Source organism: Zosterops lateralis, assembly GCF_965231275.1.
Source record: "Zosterops lateralis genome assembly, chromosome: 2".
Classification (NCBI taxonomy): domain Eukaryota; kingdom Metazoa; phylum Chordata; class Aves; order Passeriformes; family Zosteropidae; genus Zosterops; species Zosterops lateralis.
The window spans coordinates 68457129-68473425 of NC_139763.1; the positions used below are offsets into that span (position 1 = coordinate 68457129).

Sequence of the window (16297 nt, forward strand, 5' to 3'; positions counted from 1 at the left end):
CCTAAAACATCTTTTTCTATTGAGTGAAGAACTCTTTTGATTAATTATTAATTTTTTCTGTTATACAAAAAAAAAAAAGGAAATAGGAGTTTGGATAAATGTCTTTAAACAGCGATCAAGAGTAGTAGAATGATGTGCAGCAGGAGATTTTATGGGTGAGAGTTGACATCTGACCTCTCAAATCAGACTTAGCTGGAAGTTTTTAATCGTTGTTTATACCAGCAAAGACACTTTCCATCAAAAGGAGAGAATTTAGCCTCTGCTCTGACATTTATCTACTGCAGGCCAAAACTTTATTTTTTTGACAGAATTAGCAAGTTTGTCTTCATCTTCAGCACACATATCTAAGAAAAAAAGGCATTTAAAAAGAAGAAAAAGGGAAAACCAGATGAAAAGAGCTGGATGCTCTTTCTTATATGCTCTTGTCAGGAAGAAGAGCAGAGCTTCACTTGGGATCATAAATGCAGAACACAGAGCACACTCCAGTTCTCTACTTCCTGTACATAAATTTAGCTCTTAAGTGACACTAAATTCATCAATAAGAAGACATAGCAGAGCTGCCTCACAGCCAGCCTGGTGCAGTGGTTCATCTCCATACAAGTAATTAAATAAATACACCCCCTCACAGAGCTGTGATCTATGTAATTAATGTCATTAATGTGTGAGTTAACCAAAGTCCTAAATACCCTCTGGGGGAGCATGGGAGGTGTTCTAGAGAGAGGAGGGTCCTCTGTGAAATCTGTGCTGCTTCTTACAGCAGCAAAGTAAGGAAGTAAGGGGGAGAAGGCCAGAAGGCGTTATTCCCTTGCCTTTACTGTTTGTTGATGGACTGTGCCATGCCGGGAGCTGCATGGATCACCAGCAAGACAGCAGTCACAGAGGAACAAGGATATATAATTCCCAACTGGAACTATGCCTTTCCCATAGGTATCTCACAATGTTTCACCTTTTTCCCTGCAAAACTAAAGGGAAAGAGTGTTAACACCTCCCAAATGAAGCACTGTAAACTCACGCGGGAATAAATAATATGGCTGAGGCCCCAGAATTCACCCCAGGGGGAATTCCGCGGGTGGAGAAGGACAAGAAAGGGCAGCCCTGCCCTGAAGGCATCATTTGAAGAATTACCACTTCCTTTCAAAACAGAAAGCAAACAGGATAAAAACATATCTTAGTGACACGCACAAGTAATCCCCACTTTCGAACTGGAATTTTCAGTGGGATTTGGGAGAACTCTTGGAAGCGGAGAGCATGAAAGGGAAAAAAATAGATTTCATCTTGATTTTAAAGCTCTACCAGGAGGTACTAGTCTTTTGCCACAGCATTTATTACTTAGCTAAGCATAATGTTTTCTTGTTAGTCTTCAAGATATATACCCAAATAAACATGAGGGGCCAGATTCTCAGCTGGAGTAAATCAACAGACAGTCATCCAGGCCAAGCAAGTCAGGCTGATTTATATCAGTAGAGCATCTTGCTTAAACTTCTCAGGCAGCAGAGAAACCACAAGGCACTCTGAACCCGATCTCTAGGATGGGACAGAGAGCAGCAGCATTATTAACCCCTGCAATCCTGCTGTGAGAGCCTGTGCTTGCCTGCAAGACTTGGGGGCCATCAATTAATTGTATTTGTGCATTCTTGCCTAGAGTGAAATAAGCAACCCAAGCTTTGGTCATTAGCAAAGTCCCCATATATAAATGTAAATAACACAAATATATTCTTCAAATGCCATTTTCCCTTTTACCCAACTCTACGGTACGTTTTTAGGTGGGTCTGTTTCGGAAATCTGGAGTGAAATCCCGAATCCAGGCCCTGCGGCAGATGAATGAGAGCTCCCCAGAAAACGTCAGCTATGAGGACCAGTCAGCGTATGATGTGGCTGACATGGTCAAGCAGTTCTTCAGGGACTTGCCAGAACCTCTCCTCACAAGTAAACTAGGAGAGACTTTTCTGCACATCTATCAATGTAAGTTGATATTGCTACAGATTTCTATCATTATAACCAATTAGAAATTGTTATATATTGTATAGAAATGTACTGTAAATAATTTTGGCATGTTAACTCTGTATAGGTTTCTTTCTGCTGGCCTTTGAGATATAAAAAACTCCTCTGCCCTCAAAATCTTTCACTAAGAGGTCTTTAGAACCACCTAAACATTTCAGTGTCAAATTTAATGGAAAGACAATGTTTATACCAGCCTCACAATCAGAAAGAAGACAGAAGAACAGGCTGCTGGATATAAAAAGCACGAAAACTCCTGTTTTTGTCAGATTTCTTTAAACTGTGAAGCCATTTAATGTACTTATATCTCAATATAAGTGAGTCTTCTGGGCATGGAGAAGTGGTACTTGACCATGAGAACATGTGTCTCTGTAGTCCCCTTCCTTGCTGTGGCTTTTGATTATTTGTTTTTTCATTATAGTCAATAAAATGCACATGCAAAAAACAAGCTGCCTTCATATAGATAATAAACTCCATGTAAAGAATTCATAGAGATAGAGAGAAACCAGGGGATTTCTTCTTTTCTTTCCAGCATAAGAAATCTTCAGAAAAATCTGAGACTCAGATTCATCAGAATAATGAAAGTTCCTGTGAATCAGGAAATGACTGTGTTATTATCTCTTCTCCAGGCTGAGGGAGGAACAAACAGTGAGGAAAACTCTGAACAGCCAGAAGAATTAGAGTTTTTTCCTGACAATGTCCATTATGAGGGCTAGTCAGCCAGCACTTTGGCAGATGCAGCCAGCCTAAGCCAAATAATTGGAAGCACTAAAGAGATGTGTGTCTAGCCTTTTCACTTGCAGACTTTTCTGCTGCCAAAACAATAGAAAGCCATTTTAAAACACTGCATAATCCCACTGCTTAAGAATCTCAGATACTTCCGTTGCTTCCCTTTACTGTAAAAATCGGTCTGTGGCACACAGTCACTAATGAATTTACCATCACAGTGTCTGTAGCTGGTAGAGAATGCTGGGATTCTGCATGTGAGAGACAGCACTGCAAATAAATTTAGTGGGTTTGGCTGTACGTGATGTCTTGTCTAAGTTAACTGCAAGAGTTGGTGCCTAGCCCTGGACCATCATTTCCCCTTCGTCTTTCCTGCTCACAAGTTGTCTGCGTGCACACACTTTAATAAGCTTGTTCAGAAAAGCAGCAGGAATTCTGGCTGCTAATAATATGGCAGTCACAATCATTTCCATGGGGAGGTGGCCAAAGAGGAGATTATCCACTATAAGGATGTGTTCTACGTGTCCTGGGAAACAAACCACCTTTAAACTATTGCTTGATGAAAATTGGGGATGTCCTGTCTTTGCACAGAAGAGACTGCAAGTAAATTACTCTCTTGATAAAGGAAGAGAGACATGGCAGATCCCAGTGGTATCAACATAAGCAGGTCTGAGCCAGAAGGGCTCCCCTGTTCCAAGACATGAGGCTGAATGGGGAAACATTGATACCAGCCGACAGAAATGTAAAAGAGGCATGGGCTGACTCTGTAATATCTGCATGATGCTGCAGTGGGAAGTCTGAAGAACTTCTCTTACACTGATTAGAAGGGGAAAAAATGAGCTAGTAAAGATGTTCTCAAGGTGCATTGGGAGTTAAAGGATTTCAGAAAGATTTGAATATGAGTCTCTTTAAACCAGGGTAGAAACAAGAAAAGATGGGCAGAAAATATTGTTTGGATTAAGAATGAGTAGCAGGGGGTTTTTTCCCACGTCACCAACACCAAATATATTTTTCTGATTCAGACAGTACTGACAGAACTCCTTTCATAGAAAAAAAATGGTGAAAATTTCTGGGATACCAATTGTATTTCATAATATCTGCAATTAAACTAATCTGTAGCTGAAACTTTTTCTTGTCCTTTGTTCTGTTTAACAAATTGTTAATGTGAAGTTAGGAAGGATTTTTCCTCTTCTAGTGTATCGGCAGGGGATTTCTGATTTTCTGGGACTTGCTGAAGATATCCAAGACCTTTTTCGTATATCCAAAATAGCTTGAATTTCTGTAACACAGAGGATATGGGATAAGATTATTTATGTAGTAGTCTACATGGCATAGCATTGATTAAACTTTCTCCATTTTCCTAAAACTCCCAGTTGTTTAATGTTTACCTGTGACTTGAAGCACTGGCTGATCTTCTGCTTCGTGTACCAGACCCATCAGAGCAACAATAAAGGGGAGAGAGGGATTACCAGTAGGTGTTGTGGGAAGAAAAGACACATTGCATGGATTTAGCAAAGGCTTCTCTGACTTCTGAGAAAAACCTGGGCTTGCTGCTTTCAGAAACTTTAGAAGTATTGAGCTGTGTTCATTTTGTCATTCATGTCTGAAAGCTTTTAAAATAAAGTGCTTGTACAAGGTTAGCAGTCAAATCTTAAAAGCTGGCTGTTTCCTCTACTGTAAATCTGCTTTTTTTCTTCTTCCATTCGATTATAGAGAGTATGTAATACCCAGAGGAGGACTCGAAGTCCAAACTGAGAGAACTTAGGGTAGTTTTAGAAATGAAACTGTCTGAAGTGCTATTTAAGAATATCCATTACTTCTTTCATTAAACTCTTCTAAGGTTTAGGACACAAATGTAAGTGTTCCCAAAGCTTCCCTAAGACTTTTAAACTTCTGTCTTGCCAGGGTACAAAGAAAACTGAAAAATACTATTTAAAGCTATGAGTACTGAGTACTATTCTCCCTTCATAAACTTCAAATGAAGTCCAGTGTTTTTCTTGGGAGCAGCCCTTCAAACAGAGAAATGCTGGTGAGGGAAGCTGTGCTTTGTGGAGGAGCAAAACCAGCTCTCCAGAAGCCAGCTGGTCTTTTCCCCTTGGTCTCCTGTCATCTACCTCTTCACAAAGCCATCGCCAAGGTCAGGAAAGACCTCTAGGAGTCAACCATTAACCTTACACTGCCAGAGCCACAACTGAAACAAGTCCCTAAGCACCACATCTGCACGGGTTTTGAACACTTGAGGGGCCTGTGAATGTCTGGGGTAACTTTATCTTTTCTGCTCCTCATCTGATCTCACAAGTGACCCCCTGAACATCATTTTCTCCCTCCCAGATGTCCCCAAGGAGCAGCGGCTGCAGGCAGTGCAGGCAGCCATCATGCTCATGGCTGATGAGAACAGGGAGGTTCTGCAGACTCTGCTCTGCTTTCTCAGTGACGTCACCTCCGTGGAGGAAAACCAGATGACTCCCATGAACATTGCTGTTTGTCTGGCCCCTTCCCTCTTCCATCTCAATATAGTGAAGAAAGAAAACTCACCAAGGTATGTTTCTTCTCAGCATTATAGTCACATCCTGAATATGGAGTGATGCTTTCAGTGGTATGCAGGACAAAATTTTCCAAACCATCGGCTTTCCAGCACACATTAAACAGGGCATGACTTCAGTAAGAGGGGAAAACCCCTGCTGCAGAGCCAGAAGCACACTTGTTTTCACAAGCCCAGCAGGCATTTCTGGATGTCTGTTGTGAATATGCGGTGTCTGCTTTCCATGTGGAATTTTCAATGGGGCACTAGTGAGTTTTGCATGACTAATGTTGAATTCTGTAAAGGAAAAGGGGTTGATTTTGCTCTGGTTGAAGTCAAAGATTAACCATGTTTTAAAGGATGTTGGTATGTAGATTTTCAATGAGTGGGTTTTTTTCACTTTCAATTTACTGTCTACATTCTGCCATTCAGGAAACAGGGTTTATTTCAGGCCACATTAAAATTGTAACATGGTGAGTGTAGACTAAACAGGGCATAGCCGGGCTAAACATTAGTGGTGCCTCTTGACTTTTTTCTCTCCCATCTGGTTCAGAATACACTGAGATTCTTGGTCAAGTACACACATAACCCATGTCTGAACAAGGGCTTTAAGCAGTAACAATGTAAACCACTTTACATCATGTCTGCTAAAAATCCATTTCAAAATGTACAACACATCATTCAGGATATGCATAACCTTTCCTGCTTTCACCTTTGGCTGAGCAATATTTTAGGTAAACATTTTTCCTTTAAAAAAGGTCCAACAGTTTGAGCAGTCTTGGTGATAAATAGAAACTAAAGATAGGGGGGGCTTCTCTCTGATGTTGGGAGTTTCCTGCTGCTTTTTGCTTTCATATTAAAAAGATTCCTCTCTTTACCTGAGATACTGAATTCTATTACAGAGTAATACAGAAAAAATATGCAACAGGGAAACCAGATCAGAAGGACCTCAGTGAAAACCTGGCAGCTACTCAGGGACTTGCTCACATGATAATGGAATGCAACAAACTTTTTGAGGTGAGTGAGAAACTCAAACAGCATTATTCATGGCCACATAATGCAGCACCCTTTGAAGTATTTATGTTTATGCTTATATTTTCTGTCTTGTGTTAGCTCAGAGATTGGTGCCTCACTTATTTGTAAACTTGCTTCATCCAAAGTTTATTTATCTCATTTCTTTATGGCAGTTCCCTTTTAGTATTCAAAAGATGCAGGGTAATTATTCTGTGACAGTTTTCAACCCAAACCACTGGATTAGGAAATTTTACTCTAATTAAAATAAAAATCTACTAGTGTAAAATTTTATTACAATGCTTTTAAGGCCTCAATTAAAACTTATTCATCTTAAAAGTAATTGCTTATGCACTTTATTTCTGTGTGTCATGCCATAAAGTAAAAATCACATAGAGAGCTGCAGTCATTCCTGCAGCTACTTACACTGCAGCTGGAGGACAGCAAGTGCTCATATCTTCTTTCCCCAGAAGCACAAGGCAATATTTCTGAGGGCTAAGGGAGTAACAGTGGCGTATTGACATCCAGTTGATCACTCTAATACGGTTCTGCATGAGTAGAGCTGTTCTGAGCCATGGGCTGTTTCATTAGACTACTTTGATGTTTCATCTTGCATAAAGACAGAAATTGGTGTGCATTTTACAGATTGTAGGTTCGTGCTGAATGGTCCATCAGCCTAGAAACACCCTGTCTTAAGGAAAAGTTCTCAGCAGGAATTTCCCCTCTGTGTTTTCTCTCCCTTCTGTGGCACAGGTCCCACACGAGATGATCACCCAATCCCGAAACTCCTATGTTGATGCAGAAGTGCATTCTCCTACCCTGGACGAGCTTGGGAAACAAGTGGATGAGGAAGGAGGGAACTATCAGATGTACCTGGAAACTCTCATGCAAAATCTCCAGAAAGAAGCAAAAGAGAAATTCAAAGGATGGGTCACATGTTCCAGTGTAGAGAACACGGAACTCGCCTACAAAAAGGTAATTTGGGGAGACATGAAACAAGCAGTAAAGACCAAAGCAAAATGCAGCTCAGTTATGGGGCACCCTGGCATGTTGCATGGCAAAACTCACACCCTTCTTTCTGGCAAAGCACTCTTGGTTTATTATTATTTTCAAGAAGATTACTAAAATCAGTTAAAAATGTAATATAATAGTGACTCCAGTATGAGGTTCCAGAAAAAGGCACACAGAGCAAGCTGGGGTCTCTGAAATAGATCCAGTAAGTGATACAGCAAACAACACAACCAGAGAGTGAGCTGAGATGTTAAACAGCAGAGAACATTACCTGGACAAGCTCTTTGACTGGGGAACATGAAAAGTTTCTGACCAGTTCTTGATGTTTGCTAGTAGTTTGGAGAACACAGCTAGAATATAGGTAATTATAAAACTTCTTCAGGCTCTCCTATGCTTTTTTAAGCAGATTAGTTTTATCCCTGATCCTTTTGTCCTTTTTTTCATGTGGATTTTTGATACTGCAGCTTTTAATTAAAATTTCTGAATTTGTTTTTGGCTCCATCACTTCTTCAGGGAAAGCCAGGCCACTGCAGTGAGCCAGAGGGTGCTGTAGGGTCTCTGCAGAGAGTGGGAGTTCTCAGAGGCTGCTAGAAATGCAACAGCAAAGCAGAGGTCTCCAAACCAGCAGCAGCTGGAAAGAGGAGGGGATGGATTAAGGGTGGGTTAGGCAGGAGAAGAGCACTGGGAGGAATATGAGATCTGGATGGCGAGGGAGCAGGAGGCAGCATTACCCCAGCTTGGGAAAGTGCAACCCCTCTGTCAGAGTAAAGAAATTGCAGCTGCTGTGGTTTGTAGCCAGCTTCTGTGAGTGACGACTCCAGGGAGGGTCTGTGGGAGGTTGGGGACAGAGTAACAGGGCTCAGGTGGGAGCAGGATGTGGGAGATGGGAGAGACAGAATAGAGGCCTGTATGGCCGGTGGTCAAGAGAGAGTCTGTGAGACTGCAGAGGGGATTGGGAGTCTGGGGCTCCAGGGCAGGGGAAATGGAGAACTGAAAGCTTTGGGGAGAAATAATTACAACAACATGAAATAATTTAAGGTGGGAGGTGTGGAAGGTGGGTTTCTGGGGAAACAATCCCGGGTCTGTGGGAGGTACTAGAGGTTTCCGAGGTATTCACATTGGTATATGAGAATGGTAGGGTAGGGAAGGGTTAGAAAAGCAGGGCTTGCAAGATCCAGTGATTACAGTTAACTTTTTGACTGCCTGAAATAGGACCCCTAAAACCATGCAGAAAAGCTGTATGTGTGCAATCTAGGTTATTCACCTTGTGCATAACCCAAGTGGAGTCTGCTCCCCTTCCTGTAAGCTGGGGAGGTGTTTCAAGAAACAGGGTCTGTGAGCAAGGAGGAGTTAGCAATCAGTCTGTGCTCTTAGAAAGGTGTTTTCCCAATACTTCCCTTGCAGCTATTTTGAGGAGCAAACATCTGTGTACCTGACACATGACTGAATCAATCAACCAGGAGGGTTAATGGACCCTCAGTCCCAGATAATATATAAGATTGCCAAAGTAGCTGCTTTATTTCTGCCCAGGGTTCCAATCTCTCATCTCTTTTTACTTCTGCAGACACATATTCACCATTGCACTTGGAATGTTTGGACTTGCAAAAGTGTCTGTCACACTAGAAGTAATGCAGAACCTCACTGGCACTATGGGAACTAGTCCAGACATATTCTGTGGTGAAAGCAGAGTCATGGATCACTTCAGATTTCCATCCGGGACTAGTAGAGCAGCAGCAATAGCAAGAATAGTAATGATTAGCAGGGAAACATGAATGCTCTTAAGCAGAAGTCAGAGACACACATTGAGATTTTGTCCTCAGTTATCATCAAAACATAGGCATATAAATTATTGGGGGTTTTGTTCTTGGTCACTTCACTCCAGGTTGGGGATGGGAACCCACTAAGGCTTTGGAAAGCCTCAGTTGAAGTTGAAGCCCCCCCATCAGTTGTCCTGAACCGAGTGCTGAGAGAGCGTCACCTCTGGGACGAGGACTTCTTGCAGTGGAAGGTGGTGGAGAGCCTGGACAAGCAGACAGAAGTTTACCAGTATGTTTTGAACAGCATGGCTCCTCACCCTGTCCGAGACTTTGTCGTTCTCAGGTAAGCTGAGGGTAGTTCTCTCCTACCTTTGCCTCCTGCAAAAAAGGAAAGATCTGGACTTATCTCAGCCTTCACATCTGTGTAATTGCTCTCCAGGAACTCTACTTTTCGGCAAGAGTGTTGATTTCTCAAACTGAGTTAGTCATACACCTAGAGCATGCTGACCTTTTCTCTGATGTAATTTGAGCAGCACATACTCCTGAGGCCATAAATATCATTTCTTCCTCAGAACAGATGTCTGATAATAGCTGCTCTTCTCTCTTAGCTTTGTTTGTTGTCAAAACAGTGCAAATAGAACCCAATTGTTTTTTACGCTGCTTTTGCTGTTCTCTGGGGAATGTTTGATGTTTAAGAGCCAAATGTTTAGAAGAGAAGATAGTGGTGCTTTTAAGCTAAGGCTGTTACACAGTGTCTATATAAGTTATTATCTTAAATTTTCAGTTGGAGTCTTCGTAAATGAATAAATGCTGATCCATAAAAATCCTAGTGTGGAAATGAACAGAAAGAGGCAGTAGATTTGTATTCTCTCTTCCAGGGGATGACTTTTCTTAAATAAATACATAGCTGTGTATCAATATTCCACATTCAATCCCAGTTCTGGCATTGTCTATCTGCCTGTACAGAACAGTAAAAAAAACCCCAAAAACCTCTTATGCACCTTCTGCCTTTGAAATCCTGGCCTTTGCTTGCTGGGAGCTGTTGTGGAGCTGCTGACATATTTAATTTACAGGATCAGTCCTACAGTTCTTTATTTCAGCATGATTTTGTGCATTCCCATTTTTGGTCCCTGCTTTCTATGATTGAAATGATGTGACAGAGAAATACAAAGCAGTTTTGACAAAGGAAGTAGTCCAGGGAGTCAGAATTGTATTAAAGGGAATGAAGATTAAAGGAAAAAGATGAGCCAAATAAAATGTAATTACGAAAGTACCTCCCTTTTATGAACCTTAGTCGTCCCTTAAAGGACGATAACATGCAGATATTGTTGGTATAAGGGAAGAATTATTGGAACTCTTTGGGGATGATTTAAAAAATGCTTTCTGTAACCAGTGCTCCCATTACTCTATTTCCTTTGCCTTCCCATGGTATACTGGGCTAAATTAACTATTTTATAATCAAATAAATATTATATATTTTATATAATTATATATCTATCATTGTTTTGTAAATAATCTTCTTATGTAATGTCATTAGCTTGAACCAGTGATAAATTTGGCCCTCTGCATGGCACCGAGAAGATGGTCTGCGAGCGGCAGGGAGGTTTTGATGACCGTAATTTGGTCCTCTCATTTGCCACTTAGTTCACTATTAGGTTTCGTGGTGGTTTATGTTCTTTAAAGACCTGCTGTGCAGTCACATCAGTTAAAGGAAAATCCTGCTATCGAGTTCTCATTCTTTTCACTAACCCAGGCAGAATGACCCCTGAGGACTGAAATACATATCATAAAAATGAATCCTGGTGGGTTCTTAAGGGCTGAAAACAGCCATCAGGCAGATCTGTCAGATTCTGTTGTTTATCTCTTTTGATTGATACCATTAAGTCTAGAGCAAAGTTAGCCAGCAATACTGCAGTCAATTTAATACCTTATAATTGGTGGGAAGTGAACAGTGAAATTATAATACACCTCTAGGGACATGAATAAATATATTTTAACAGATGGCAATTTTCCCCTTCTCAGTCAAACTTTGGGCTGTGAAAGGATCAACTTAGTTGTTCCCTTTTTTTTCAATGTGACAGTCATAACAAGGGGATTAGGCTCCCTAGAGAAGACTCTGGTGGTAAGAGGAGAGGGGAAATGTTTCATATGGGATATGACAAAGCTCTCAGCTGCCCTGCACAGGCATCACTTTTATGAAAGAATCCACAAGTGTTTAATGTTCATTAAGTATGACAGCATTTTGGTGAGTTAGGTGCCATATGCCTGATTTCACTACTGTAAGGCATTTAAACTACTGAAACTGGCCTAAATCCATATAACTGGGAAACAGGAAACATGTCTTCTGAAATCTCTGGGATAGAGAACTTTCCATTTCCCAAATGGCCCAGGTAGTGCTGGCTAGCTACCAAAATGATGTGGGCACATCTAAACACTCTGCAAGCGCCCACAGGAGGTGGTTCAGCATTTCTCATGCTGGATCTCAGCTGTGATGTCCTTCTCCTATGTTTCATCTGTCATGACAGCTCATCAATGTTATTAATGCCCAGACACATGTAAAACCTTCTGGTCAGTATCTTCCTGCAGTGTCTTGAATAACAGCTCAGTTTCATGTAAGAAAAATGCAGAATGTTAAAATTATCTGCTGAAGTACAAACTTCAACAGTCCTTGAAAGCAGCTTACCTGCTAAAATATGATACTTCCCAAGGAAGCATAATCCCTGCCTCAGACCATCCACAGCAAGATGATGCATGTTTCACAGCAAGTGGGAATTTCTCATTTCTTCCCACAGCATAGAAAGAGCACAGACCTATCCTCTGAGATTCAGTGCAGATGAGAAAGATGTGAGACACAAGGGAATGTAGGAATGCTTACAGAACAACAAAGAAAGTTAAGTATTAAAGTCTAGATATCTTGAACTTTGTGGAAAACCTCTCCAGCATGTAAGAGAGGCTAGAAACTTGGGAGAGGAAAGAAATTGAAGGCCATTTTGTTTTTAATTCAGACACTCTTGAAACATATTCTGGGTATTAGTGAGGATTTCTGCTATACCAAACTGCATTTCTTTTTCTGTAAGCCTGCATGAGTGCAATGCACAGTTTCAGCTTTTGCTGGATGGCTTATCCTCAGTCTGTCTCCTTTACAAAACTTTTGTCTGACTGCAAAAGGCTCTGTCATGCCCTAGAATATTAATGGTTACAAAATACTCCTGTGGAGAAGCAAAACTTCTCCACCTGGAGCCACATAGATGGATGGCCATTCCACATCAGGGTCAGACTACCAGCTGGGGAACACGAAACTCCACCAGAGACTCCAAGGATAGTCCACTGGCATTGCAGGCAACAAGGATAGGCAGACAAGCAAACTGTAACTTCAATTCTGGTTTGTACTCATGTGCCCAAAAGTTTCATTGCTAATGTGATTCCATCTTGCATCCATTCCTGCAGGACATGGAGGACAGATTTGCCCAAGGGGATGTGCATGCTGGTTGCCACCTCTGTGGAGCATGAAGAGGCTCCCCTCATGGGAGCTGTGCGAGCCATCGTAATGGACTCCCAGTACTTGATAGAGCCCTGTGGCTCAGGAAAAGCCAGGCTGACCCACATCTGCAGGATTGACCTAAAGTAAGTATCCCTCCTGCACAAAGTAATGCCCATTCAGCAAGACAAAACCCTCAAGCTCAGGGAGGGGAGATGTTGGGAACAGAGGGTGTGGTTAGGGTAGCTTTGCTGCTTTGGAGTTTTCCTGCAGTCTTTTCTCCGCTCAGTGACTACCACTGTTAGGGTATCTTATAATAGAATCTGCTTATTTGATTATTGCAAGGGAGAATGTCAGAGTGCACTTGAAAAGACAAGTATTTGAATGTCCACCACGACTGTGGGCAGTGCAGAGCAGGAAGTGTGGCAAACATGTTTCTGTGGGGCATGTTTCTTGAGTATTCGAGTTTCTCAATAATTCTCTTTTCATTTCTTCAGAGGACATTCCCCAGAGTGGTACAACAAAGGCTTTGGACATCTGTGTGCAGCAGAAGTTGCCAGGATCAGAAACTCATTTCAACCTCTGATTGCTGAGGGACCAGAAACAAAAATCTGAGGAAGTGTTCCTGGGAGCATGTGAGCATAAATCAGGGTCTGGCAGGGAACAGGAATACTGAAAGCAAAGGTCTTATTTAAGCTGCAGAAATCTGACCAGACCTGGGTCTATATAAAGCTGAAAAAGGAATTTTATAGGAAAGTTCTCTTATTTTGGAGATTTCACCTTTCCCCCTCCCCCACATCCATTCTGTATTAATTTTGATTATTGAACTAAACATTTCTTCAGAGAGCTTTTATTACTTTAAAAACAGATTATTGCCATTACTTGTATGTTACATAACTCTGGTATTTAAAGGCTTCTAAGAAGCATATTTTAATTGTAAATAAACAATGTACAGTATGTATATATTTATCTATATTCTATCTATATATATATATGTATATGTATAAATTAATTATTTTGTATATAACTCAGTGCAAATCACTTGCATCAGTTGGACCTTAAGTGGATCTGTCACTTGTTTCTTAGTGTGTCACTGCTACATAAGCTGTGTTTGCTGTTATCACAGGGCTACCAGGCATAATTTGTGTGATACCAACACCTGTTCTCAAATATGTTTTGTGTTTGTGTGTGCTATGAGAAGGTACCTAGAAATAGATGTAGGAAGAATTACAGGAGCTAAGGAAGAAGGAGGTTACAGTGCATTTAAAAATAATGAGGAGGGAGTCAGTCTCACCAAATAAAATACATGGAGATGCACCTGAGACAGACATTGTGGAGGCCATTTATGTTCAGCTGCAGAATTGTGACTCCTAGTAGAAGGTGTTGAAAACTTACCTGTTGCCTTAATGACTGGTGTGTGTCAGTAGAGAACCTCACTGCTTGCAGTGTTCCAGGTAACTGCTCATCCCTCAGACAGCACAAGGTAATGCTGTGTGTCCTGAGATGGCTGAAAACAGACTGGTGACTTATTAAGCTGTAAATTAATTATTTTGTAAGCATTTTGTCTAGGTTCTGAGTGTTTCTGTGTTCTTTCATTCTCCTGTAGAGATGGCTAATCCAAAGCAGGTTTTCCACATCCAGTGGACGCAAAGACGTGCAGATGAACACCATGCCTTTTAATATTCCTACTATACAAATAACTATGCTTTTTTAAGATTTTAAACACATCTTGGAGATTTAAAAGACTACATAAATGCTATTCTTGGAAAGGTTGCTTTTATAGTAACAGCAAGCATTTTCATCTTACATTGCACTGATCTGCATGATCCCACCTCTGTAGACATTGGTGGGAGCAGGATTAGGACTATGAGGAGTAGGAACCATTTAAGCCTATTATATAATTTCATTTTCAGGGACCTATTATTTTGCTAATGGAAGAATGCTTTAAAAGTAATAATAATAATAATATTAATTTGTCGATATTGCCTTTGAGGCAGGGTTCCATTTTGTTTTTAACTAACCTATGACCAAAATATTTACATCTATGACTCAGTAAGAATATACAAGCCTGTTAATACTGTTTTTCATTATTCGCATTTGTTCACATAGACTTTATTTATTGCTTCATAAACCAGTGGAGTCACTCACAGCCAGCGTTTCAGCTCAGTCCTTGAGGTCGATTAGGCAGGATGCATTTCCTATGTAAAGCTACAACTTTGTGACCTGATTCAAGTGAATGAGGAAGTCTCTTCCAAACCAGAACTTTGAAGATTCCCCAGGTGTGGGAGCTGTGCAGTGGACTGTGTTTGGTGACAGCTGTTGGAGCATGACCCCACATGCCATCCTGCACACACACAGGGGCTCTGCTGGCAGGGGACAGCCCTGTGACCTGAGGAAGCACACCTGTGGGAGCTCAGGGGGGACAGGGTGACCCAAGGTGACCCACAGTGCTCCAGCACATCCTTGTGAAGAAGCAGGACTCCAAAATGGTCACTGTCATCTTCACCCATGAGCTGTGTCACTCATGTTTGTTGTGCAAGTCCTAGGATCAGGGATGTTGGCTGCCTGGGAGCTCCTGCCTCGAGTTTATGGCCAACAGCAGTTGCACTGTGCAACTATCACGAGCTTTAAGTCCTGCAGACAGGGGAGCACTCACAGGGCCTTTACATGGCTGCAGTGGGGTCTGGCAGTCACCCGCTGGCTGTAGGGCACTACCACTGCCCAGGCTCAGCCTTCCTGGGAGCAAACAGAGCCTCCCCAGCTGGGAATGCCATTCCAGAGAGCAGCAGCTCCTCCCAAACGCCTGTGGCCATGGCAGCAGATTTCATGCCGGCTGTTTTCCAAAACACGAGCAATTAAGAGTACTTCTGCTACATTAGTTTACATAAATAAATACAACAGTGCCTCAGCATTAACAGGCACAGCAGAATTTCTAGCCCTGGGAATGGCCGTGTCTGGCAATAAATGTCTTAAGGAAAAGAAGGGAAAGCCTGGACAGTGGTTTTATCCTGTCTCACAAGTCATTGCTCAGCCGGAAGAGGCCCTGTGCCACCTGCACCCTTAGCAAAGTACAGTTGTTTTCCTGCCCTTGCAGAAGCTCTGTCATGAGCTTCTGGCATCTCCAAGCCATGTATTTTTGAAATAAGATGTCTTCAAAATGCACATTATGCCATGTCTACCATTCAGCTACCACAGTGTTTTGTATTGTTACATTGATACATTATGATAATTGCATTTTTAAATGTTATACTCATATCAATACCTCATATTTTTACCTCATCTTTTGGTATCAGTCATTAGTTGTAAATAAATAATTTCAGAGTTGAATAAATTTGCATACACTAAAGAATCATATTTCTTTGTACTCTTTTTTTTCATCCATTGGCTCAAGAAATGCTGCAGTTAAGCCCTTGATTTCTTTATTGCAACCTGCTATACATTTAGCTGTTCTGGTGTGGGACTTCAGTAATGACTGCAGGCTCAAAATTATATTCTTGTCCATCATACTTAGCCTGTAGTATCCTTATATATACATGAGCTTCACAGCAAAGATTATGTTATCTAAATTCAGCCATGTTTCTGCATCTATGTTCTTGTCAATAATTTAGGTCTAGGTTCACAGGAGTGACTGGAGCTTGGAGGGTGAGTCCCAGCTCCACATTGTGAGACTCCAGCCATCTCAAGTCCATCAGGCCATTGCAAAAGAGTAAAAGGTGCAGTGGCATGATAGTGACTTCTGTGGTTTGTCTTACATGTTCTACAGATGGATTAAATGTTCCTTTGGATGGGTGTTGT

At 41.4% G+C, this 16297-nt stretch overlaps 1 protein-coding gene across 3 annotated transcripts in view; it reads left to right on the plus strand.

The window, feature by feature from the left end:
- STARD13 (StAR related lipid transfer domain containing 13) overlaps positions 1-15833 on the plus strand; it is a 140250-nt gene extending 124417 nt beyond the window's left edge. For all 3 annotated transcript variants that reach the window (XM_083855871.1, XM_083855870.1, XM_083855872.1), the window contains exons 8-14: positions 1764-1962; positions 5056-5263; positions 6148-6262; positions 7010-7231; positions 9150-9367; positions 12472-12648; positions 13000-15833. In XM_083855871.1, coding sequence (XP_083711997.1) covers positions 1764-1962; positions 5056-5263; positions 6148-6262; positions 7010-7231; positions 9150-9367; positions 12472-12648; positions 13000-13117 — 1257 coding nt within the window. In that variant the 3' untranslated portion in view covers positions 13118-15833. The remainder of the gene's footprint in view (positions 1-1763; positions 1963-5055; positions 5264-6147; positions 6263-7009; positions 7232-9149; positions 9368-12471; positions 12649-12999) is intronic.
- The last annotated feature ends 464 nt before the right edge of the window (positions 15834-16297 follow it).